Raw genomic sequence first — 10733 nt, 5'->3', positions numbered from 1 at the left:
TGCTAAATGGCTAACTACTAGTTGTTCATGAGTTTCATATTCAGCCACTTTTGATATGAATGATAGATATGAAATAGGTATGTATAAACTCAAGTCCTGATAGTCAAGAGCAATTTTCAAAACTGGTAGACATACCTATAGCCACTTTCTCAGATTTAGGAAGCTTACATTTAACAATAATAGTATTTAATATCCTTAAAATTATGTCACAAGACTAAAACGTTTGTTTTTTACTCCAATCACAGTACTTCGGATACTGATATTGGATCAATCGCACGATTTGTTTTCTTTGCCCCCTTAAAAACCCTGATGACTTCATCCTTTGTTATATTTTTAAATCTCTTTAATCTTATCTGTGTCTCTGGTACAGCACCAACCTGATATGGAATATCTGTAAAAAACCCATTTCTATAAATTCATTAGCCAGTGCTTGGTCGTTATACTCACCGAAAACCTTTTATTATTTACATTTCCTATTACATCATTCAAGAGAGTATATAACTTATTTGTGCCTGTTGCTTCTTCCTGGATTTTTTTCCTAAATTATTCAGTTTATCCGCCTTAATAGGTAATTGCATTTGCACTTTACGGTTTTGTATTTCTTCCATGCACTTTCAGTTTTTAACCAGCTCCACTTTCGGTTCTTATATCTTTTTCCTCCTTTCTCTCTAAAGTCTCCCTTTCAAACGAGGGAGAATCTATCATTTACAATTATAGTCTTTCTTCATCAATGGACACATTTTATCATATTCATTTCATTCACCCAATTGTATACAGTTATAAGGTATTCAACACGTACAGAGCCTAATGAACGTTGGTTGCCATGACCACAGGGAATATTGATAACATCCTTAACTTCTTTGTAACTTCATTGATAAATACACAAGGAGAGAAATTTAATTTATTTATTAAGCTTATTTTCTTTAGCACTGCATGTTTCTGTAAAGGTAACTTAAAAGTTACAAGCTTGTGCACTAGAGAAATATTGCATTTCTCTTCCACATTAATATCTAATAGAATATTATTCATTCCACCATTAGCCTACGTCCAATGTGTGCCAAGTGAAAGTTGCCACACAGTCAACATTATTAACCAATTAATATGATTTCAATAGTTCAGTAAAGGCTGCAGCAGCCCGATTTTCCTCAATATTTTGGTCCATCAAGATTTTGAAGTACTAATTGAATTGGTTTAATTTTCTTCGGTAGTGAAGATTATTTGCTTTTGGGTCAGTAGTCGATGGTTAAAATCCGCCGAGTTAACAGCAACACTCCCAATGCTTTATTCCAATTCAGCAATATTTGCTTCATGTTCCCGGCCTAATGAGATTTTCGTGATTTTCATGATTTTTTCCCATTGCAATTTGAATTTTTTGCTACATACTTAGGAAAGAGCCATTGCATTTTGTATACAGTTGCGTAATTGATGTTAGTATCTATAAATACACTCCTCTTGTGGTAGTAACCTCCACGAAATTTGCATCCTATCCAATTTTTTGAAATTTCCCTTTCCATATCCAAACGAGAGGCAATTTCCGTCATGATGTAGTTTTATTTTCATTTATATTCCTCCATAAGAACATTAATATTTCACACACACACACATACAGAGAGAGAGAGAGAGAGAGAGAGAGAGAGAGAGAGAGAGAGAGAGAGAGAGAGAGAGAGAGAGAGAGAGAGAGAGAGAGAGAGTACACTAAAAGTAATTGTATGGTGAATTCTAAATTATGCAAATATTTGGATGTGGAGTTAGAGAGTATCATTAAATACGAATGACATTTTTAGATTGTATCAAGGGAAATAGAAAAATTTACTCTAATTTGTGGAGGATATATCACACATATTCTAACTTTTATTTTTCCGTTGTCAATTCTAATACACTGTAACTCATGGACGTAGTTTTGAATTTTACTTTCAACTAACACACATGATAATTATCCTTTAATTGCCATCAACACTCATCTTCCATCAGCTTTTTCTATTATTGTTAGAGACTTTGTAGGCATCCATCTCAATTTTTATCTTTGTCCTTCAAGTGAGTCTCTGTAATGTAAATAATTATCAGTTCCACTTTTTAAATAATCCTCAGTGAGTCAGGCTCTGATTTCATGCTCTCGCTATTAACATAATATACTCTACATGGCTTACAGAATCTCTCATTTGACAACAAATACGTTTTTTCCCCAACGCAAATGAGTGAAAGATAAGGAGCCGTTGCAAACTATTAGTTTTATCAATGCATCTACCATCATAGGCTGGAGACAGTCTTTATAAAAATGTACTGAAGGATGTATGTGAATAGTAATAAAATGACCAAATGATATAGCTATATAAAGGAACTTAATTTAATAGTCAGAAAATATATATGTTTATCTAAAATAGTAAAGATATTTAATGCTTATGTACATAAAAAGAACAATACTTGCAACGTAATTCATGTCGAACGCATCTTAATTTGTTTACTACAAGAGGCTGGAGACTTTTCCATCTTGTCAAATTACCGAAGTAAGACACAGCTTAATTTGATAAATATCACTTATAGCTCAATCGCCTAAAGCAAATATGAATCATGAATTGGATACAACAAATTCAGGCAGAGGTGTATGGCTAGTAAAGGTAGGTAATTTGAATTTGTATTTTTATGAATTAGTAAATGGCTGCCTGATCCTAAGATTGAGCCAACCTCATGCATGTTTCGTGGTTTTTTTTTTTTTTTAGGAAGGTCATTTATTAATCTAATTCTATGAAATAATACGATATTTTAACTTCGTGCATTGTTTATGGTATTGCTGAAGAGTTATTTTCTTCTTGGTAAAGTTTTACTGTATTACAGATTCACATTTCGAACAGAAAATACATGTTTTCCTGTAGAAAATAATTTAACCGGTTTTCACCTTCATTTCATTCGTAATAACAGCAACCAGTTCGGCTACTTAAAGTTAGTCGAATTGGTTGTTCGGAGCCTTTGTAGTTTATGGGGACAGGCCTTTGACTGGCCGAAAATCGAGTAAAAAAAGTCCGAAATCGGCTTTTTACGGGAATGATCACGGAATTAAATAATATTAATTTCACTAGTTTTGTAATTGCTTGTCCCAACAATCTACATACTAGGACCACTCTGGTCATGGCTGTCGGAAACAATAAAAAAAAAAAAAGTTCGAAATCTGCTCTTTTTCGCGGGAATGATCACGGAATGAAATATTAAATTCACTAGTTTTGTAAATGCTTGTCCCAACAATCTACATACTAGGACCATTCTGGTCATGGATGTCGGAAACGTGCGAGAAAAATGGACAACTAACCCAAAATTCCCCTCCTAACCTGACCTACAAGACATGTCCTTACCTTCCTCGTGAACTAACCCGGGGGGCTAACGCCCCCCTGCGACCCCCCAAACACTGTCGCTAACATACAAACCCCACAAACCAAACCTAACCGAACCTAGTAGTTCCCAGGTCACTACCCCTCCCCGGGGGCAAGCCCCCGGACCCCCTTCGTAAGTCTCTCTCCTACACAAAAAAAAGGTATGGGCAGCACTCAAAATTATATGTTCACTACATTGTCATAATAAAAAAGTACTCAGGCTTACCTTAACATTCGATGTCGCAACATCAATTGTACACTTCTCACATGGACCCCTAAAATCCCCTAAGAGGCCTTCTCGAAATAAATAATGAAAGAATTCAGGGTAACTCGAGTAAAATCACGTAGGTGTATACTGTATACCTTAGTCTTAATCGAATCAATTTGATCAATATGAGTGATAAACTCAACAATATCGCTCAAAGAGTAACTGTACAAAACATGTCTATCCATTACGGCGGTTAGAGTTGGAAAGGGTCGACTCCAGGTCAATCTCGGGTCATGTGGGGGGGGGGGGGTTAAAAATTTGAAATCACGCGGCCAACGAAAGGTTTAGTTCGGTTGCTATGTTTGACACTGGCTTTATCTACCGAAATATCTTAACTAGATGTTGGCTAGCCTAACCTTTGGTTGTATATAAAAAAAAATAGTATTCTGCATAATTTTAAGATGTGTCCCAACGAAATAACAATCTTAACAAGAGGTTAAAAATGAAGATTGTTGGAATTAGCGAAAACATAAGTCTGAACATCGATAACTGTTCAAGCTTGCGCCACCAGCTGATAGGCGAAACGAGCGCCGCCAAACGAGTGTTATTATAGTCAGGCAGGAAACAATGCTTGCGGGAAATTTTACGATCGAGTGTTGGCCGTGGCTTCAGCGGACGACGCATTGTAACGACCTTTTCCTAACCTAACAATTCATGATAATTATCATAGCAGTATCAAATATCACTATAAATGACGTGTCCCTAAAAACTACAAACTTAACGAGGGAGTAGATATGTAGATTGACGGGACAGTATTAAATTGTAAAAACGAACGTTTCTTAGACTGGGATGACACGGGCTCTATCTATCGGGAAAGTTGGAAACTAAGCAGGAGCTACCCGTGACTTGCGTTTGGACCGTGCTGAACTTAGAAAATATTGCCGTGGTAAAGGTAAATTATGATATTATTCAAAATGATAAAACGGATTTTGAGCGAAGCGAAAAATCTATTTTTGGGCTCAAGCCATGTCGTCCAGATGGAAATTCCTATAGGGTAGCTTCCTAGGGTATATTACAACTACGGCGATATTCCCAGAGAATTTACCTTAAGGTACCAGAATTCTAACTCCTGGAGCGAGTATCCCTCGTGAAAGGGATATCGCGACATATCAGAGGACGTATTCTTGACACGCCGCATGGCAATCTACACCCCGAACAGAGATTACGTATCGCAGGGGTCAATTGGCAAGAAACGAAATCGGGAAAGAAAAAGGGGGAGCCGCTCCCAAGGCTCCCTATCTCCCGTTTCGTAAGCGTGCCTGGCGCCAATCCTGGCGCCATCTGTATTCCTTGTAGCGTACACGAGGTGCTACAGATACTGTATGTAGGGAGGGGTCCTACAGCCCTTTTTAGAAAGGGAAGGGCGGGTCCATCAGGACGACATGGCCATCTCACCCAAAAATAGATTTTTCGCTTCGCTCAAAATCCGTTTTTTGGGCTCAAGCCATGTCGTCCTGATGGAAGTGTACCAGAGCATTACTGTATCTGTGGATTCTCAGAACGTGCCGTACTCCCCGGAAGTAATTTTTCCCCGGTCGACTAGACCTAGAGACCTAAGATGTTACCGTTATACATCTTTTCAGCTAACTATAAACCATGTTAGAGCTTCCTGCCCCCTACAGGGAAGAGTCCTACTGGGCTCTGGGAAAGTCTCGAAGAGTACATATACCTATGTATGAATACCAGGCAAGCTAATATAGTGGTCTCACCCTATATTAAGTAAAGCATAGTTTGTAAAGAACCACTGCGTCAATATGAAATATCGACCAGTTATCCGCACAATACTTGTATTGGACAAAGGTTTATATCCGCATAGGAAGAAACTAGTAAAACCGCCCTCGTCCCCTTATGGGACGGAGTCCTCCCGTTAAGGGAATCATAAACCAATGCAACATAGCTTGCATAAAGGAACAATTCTATTAGAATTATCCCAGATAAGGTACATAGAATGAATGCTCAATTATACCAATAAATTGACACAGGTGAAAGAGACGCAAGGTTCTCAAGAGCAAGTTTATTGACAGACAATAAATAGACAGGTTAACAACAATTATATATATATATATATATATATATATATATATATATATATATATATATATATATATATATATATATATATATATATATATATAGAAGAGGATAACCCAAAACTTTAAGCATAAGTATGATAGTAAACAGAACTTTTTTATCTGAAAGAAAAAACATTAAATGCCACTTTTTAAGATACCGAGGTATCAAAGTCATAAAAGTCTGTATTACAAATCAATCACATTAGCGTTAGAAACGCTCGGCACACATGTCTGCACTTATGCTAGGTTCACCTTTGGAAATGGAACAGTCTATATGGGCAACTCCGTGCCCTCATTTAGTTTGTAGTACAGTATGTAACTACACACTCACCCTGGAATTATTCGTCCCAATTAAAACCACTGTTCCTCGCAGAGTTAAACAGTAGGGTTAACGACGCGACCCACTGCTACCACAGATCTCTTTAGTTCCTCTACTTGCTTCGCATAGTGGCGAAAGAACACTCTGGAAGACTTCCAGCCAGTGTATGAACGGAGATGTTCAAAATCCATACAATTAAAGAAATTTAAGGATGAGGCAACTTTCCTCGGATCGTGACCTGCGGGTGTACTGTCAGGATCCGCTCTGCTAATAAAATATGTGATTTTCGCTCTGAGTTGATTCAGAGATAAATTTGAGCCTGATGTTTCTCCCCTGAATAGTTGACCACCCCTGAAGTCTGAAGTTCTATGAAGATAGACCTTTAGGCATTCTACTGGACATAGAGATGCATCTTCTTTCAGAGGGCAGATTCTCCAGGGACCCCACCTGTTGGTGGGTAACTCATTCTTGGCGAGAAGCGTAGGATCCGGAAACAGGTTCAGTTCTCCCCCATCCAGGAACTGAACACGACCTGCCTCTCTCGAGAGGGCTACGATCTCACTAACCCTGGCCCCGGACGCGAGTGCAAATAGGAAAATAACTTTTTGTGTCAAATCCTTTAACGCACACTCTTCATTGCTCAACAGAGAAGCGAAATGAAGAACTTTGTCTAAAGACCATGAAATGGGCTTTGGAGGTGCTGAAGGTCTGAGCCTAGCGCAGGCTTTCGGAACTTTATTAAAGATCTCGTTACCTAGGTCGACCTGGAAGGCATATAGAATGGGTCTTGTCAAAGCAGACTTACACGCTGAAATCGTGTTAGCTGCCAACCCTTGACCATGGAGGTGGATGAAGAAAGATAAGCAGAAGTCTGTCGAGATCTCCTGCGGATTCTTCGCCTTGACAAAGGCCACCCATTTTCTCCAAGATGACTCATATTGCCTTCTAGTAGATTTGCACTTATATTCCTCTAGGAAGTCTATGCTGGCTTTCGAAATCCCGAAACGCTTTCTCACCGCTAGGGAGAGAAAATCATGAGCTGCAGGGTCCGGGTTTTCTGTAATGAAGCGCAGACAGTCGACTTCTGGACTCGCTGGGTCAGAACTGGATCTGGTAGCGGTACAAACTTCAGCTGTAGTTCCAATGCCAAGGGGAACCATACGCTGTTCGGCCACTTGTGGGCCACTATTGCCGCTACCCCCTTGAAGGATCTCAGTTTGTTGAGGACCCTCAACAGAAGGTTGTGAGGAGGGAACAGATAAATCCTGGACCATCTGTTCCAGTCGAGGGACATCGCGTCCACTGCTTCCGCTAAGGGGTCCTCGTACGGGGACACGTACAGGGGCAACTTCTTGTTATCTTTCGTCGCAAAGAGGTCTATCTGCAGTTCTGGGACTTGATTCAGAATGAAGGAGAATGATCCTGCGTCTAAGGACCATTCCGACTCTATCGGTGTGAACCTGGATAGAGCGTCCGCTGTCACGTTGCGGACTCCTTGAAGGTGAACTGCCGACAGGTACCACTTCTTCTTTTCCGCCAATCGGAAAATGGCCAACATCACCTGGTTGAGAGGTGGTGACCTCGATCCTTGTCGATTCAAGCATCTCACAACTACCTCGCTGTCCATCACCAACCTTATGTGGATCGAGTGACGCGGGGAGACTTTCTTTAAGGTAAGGAGCACTGCCATAGCTTCTAGAAAGTTTATGTGAAAGGTCTTGAATAGCTTGGACCAAGTCCCCTGGACTTTTTTCCGATGAGAGTGACCTCCCCATCCCTCCTTTGAGGCGTCTGAGTGAATCGTCACCGACGGGGGAGGTGGCTGAAGAAGAACCGACTTCTTTAGATGTCTGGCTTGGGACCAAGGCCTGAGAAGAGTATGTAGCCGAAGCGGAACTGGTCTTCTCAGATCTCTTCGCGCGTTTGATGCATAACTTCTCCAAACTCCGGTTGCATCCTTTAGCTGTGCTCTTAGCACTGGGTCTGTCACCGAAGCAAACTGGAGAGAGCCCAGTACCCTCTCCTGTTCGCGTCTTGATATCCTTTCGGAATCTAGAAGTCTCTTGACAGAACCCGCTATCTCCTTCCTTTTCTTCGCCGGGATGGAGAAACGGTGTGACAAAAGGTCCCAGTGGATTCCCAGCCACTGGAACTTTTGAGATGGAGAAAGTCGAGACTTTTTCTGTTGATCTTGAAGCCTAGGTACTCTAGGAACTGGATCACTTGACTGGAAGCTTGCAAGCATTCTGTCTCGGATGCTGCCCACACCAACCAGTCGTCCAGGTAGGCTACTACCTGAATTCCCTTTAGGCGTAATTGTTTGAGAGCTGCGCTCGCAAGCTTCGTGAAAATCCTTGGGGCTATGTTTAGCCCGAATGGCATGGCTCTGAAGGCGTATAGTCTTCGTTGTAGCCTGAACCCTAGGTAGGGGGAGAGTCTAGACGGCTGATTGGGATGTGCCAATAGGCGTCTGACAAGTCTATAGAGACGGAATATACCCTCTTGGGCAGTAAGGTCCTTATGTGTTGCAGTGTTAGCATTTTGAATTTGCAATTCACTATGAACTTGTTGAGTGGCGACAAGTCCAGAATGACTCTGAGCTTTTCCGAGTCTTTCTTGGGAACACAAAACAGCCCAGTCCATTCTTGAGTAGGCTGTGGGCCCAGGGATCGAAGGTCCATCGATCCCAAAATTTCAGAAGTCTCCCTCCTACCGGTATCATCTCACTTGGACTGCCGTCCTGAGGTCTTGCCTCCCTGACCACGACCACCCCTGAATCCCCTTCCCCTTGAGGGGCGCCTAGACGAGCCTCTGGCTGCTCCTCTAGGCTTTGCTCGAAAGGAAGAAGACTGCCCTTCGAACGTTGGGGTGAATGCCGTGGACTGTGTCGACACAGCCTGGGGTACCCACTGAAAAGTGGTCGGGGTTTGTGCCACCATCTGGGGCACTGGAGGCAATGGCAATTGCAGTTGCTGTTGCTGTCTAAAAGGCTTGGCTGGCCGAGACGGTAGCCTAGTCCTTATAGTCTTCCTCTTTGGTTGAGGACCCTCATCCGGGGAAGACTTTCTTTTGATAGCCAGGCCCCACTTCTGGAGAAGGTTTCTATTCTCCAAGGCGGCCTTATCAACAACTTCTTTGACCAAATCGGTAGGGAAAAGGTCTTTTCCCCAAATGTTGGAGGAGATTAGTTTCCTTGGCTCGTGCCTCACCGTAGCCGAGGTGAACACGAACTCCCTACAAGCTCTCCTCGCCTTGACGAAGCCATAAAGGTCCTTCGTCACTGTGGCCAGATGAGTCTTGGCCACCACCATGAACATTTCATGGACCTTGGGGTCACTTGCCATCGTCTCAAGAGTAGTCTGAAGAGACATTGAGGCAGCCAGTCTTTCTTTTGTCTCGAACTCTCTTCGCAAAAGAAAGTCAGACAGCTTAGGGAAGTCCTCGCCGAACTGACGTCCGGCAATATCAGCCTCCAACTTTCCAACTGAGAACGTAAGATGGACGTCCTTCCAGTCTTTGTGGTCCATAGGCAGGGCCAGCGACAAGGGTTTACACTCCTCCAGGGAGGGGCAAGGCTTGCCGGCCTCGACTGCTTTTAGTACAGCCGCAAACCCTTTCTGTAAAAAGGGGAAGGCTCTAGCAGGAGAGGACACAAAGGAAGGGAGCTTCTTGCTCAATGCAGCTACCTTTGAGTTAGAGAAGCCCCTCTCTTTCATCGAGGATGAAAGTAGAGCTTGAGCCTTAGCATGGTCCATCACTATGACCTCCTTCGGCTCTGTCTCCTCCTTTGAAGCTGGTTCCTTCCTCAGCCGGACATAACAGTCCGGATATGATGCCTTGTTGGGCCAGAATTCCACCTCCTCTAGGGGAACTGAGCCCAGCTTATCCGAGATGACGATCTTTCCAGTCGTCATCGGCATGTGCTCAGCATACCTCCATGGGTTAGCATCTGAGCACAAGGGAAGGTCTTTCACATTGAGCCTTTTCTGGGGCCCATGTGATTCTGCAAGGCACTGCATCCGCAGTTCCATTGCAGCCGCCTTCTCCTGATTCTCCTTCTGCATTTGTTGGATCATTCCAACAATAGAAGAGAGGGCCTGTCCCAGCTCTACTGGGAGACCGGCCGATGTTGAGGGAATAGGCTCCGGAATCTGAACCGGAGTAGCCGACACCTCGTCGACCTCTTCCTCTACAACGTCTGGGGCTTGAACTTCATCCTGGGCTTCTGCCAGGAGGTCTTCCTCCAGACGCTCGTCCACGTCAGACATCCTGTCATCTAACTGGATGTCTTGCATCGCGACCGCGACTTCAGCATCCACCTGGATCTGAACTTGGGGGATCTCCTCTTGAGGCTGGGGAATCACTGCATCAGCTGATGCCTTAGGGAAAAGATACGCCCTCATCTTCTCACTTGGAAGATAAGGTCCAGAGGTGTTCTTTTGGAAGCCCCTTACCCAGGTACGAAGCTTCTCCCTTGCTATATCCCTTGATTCCGCCGTCCTAGGGGAATCAAAGGCCTCAGTAATCAGGTTAGTGCACACAGTACATACCTGAGGGTCCCAATACCGGAGATCATCCTTGGAGACAGCGCATGCTGCGTGTCTCCTACAAAACTCATGTCCGCAGAGGTTCTTGCTGCGGACGTTGCAGAAAACACTTCCGCACTTCGGAGGGTCCTCCTGTAAAGAGAAGAAATTTCCATGAGTATCAAG

The 10733-nt window shown here is 42.9% G+C and overlaps 1 protein-coding gene across 1 annotated transcript in view; it reads left to right on the top strand.

Moving 5' to 3' along the window:
• The first annotated feature begins 2448 nt into the window (after positions 1-2448).
• Positions 2449-10733, top strand: part of TfIIFbeta (transcription factor TFIIFbeta) — a 76367-nt gene continuing 68082 nt past the window's right edge. The window contains exon 1 of the mRNA XM_068392308.1: positions 2449-2615. Coding sequence (XP_068248409.1) covers positions 2562-2615 — 54 coding nt within the window. The 5' untranslated portion in view covers positions 2449-2561. The remainder of the gene's footprint in view (positions 2616-10733) is intronic.

Source organism: Palaemon carinicauda, chromosome 18 (genome assembly GCF_036898095.1).
Source record: "Palaemon carinicauda isolate YSFRI2023 chromosome 18, ASM3689809v2, whole genome shotgun sequence".
Classification (NCBI taxonomy): Eukaryota; Metazoa; Arthropoda; class Malacostraca; order Decapoda; family Palaemonidae; genus Palaemon; species Palaemon carinicauda.
The sequence above is the reverse complement of the archived record's forward strand: the minus strand, read 5'-3'. Positions and strand labels throughout refer to the sequence as shown.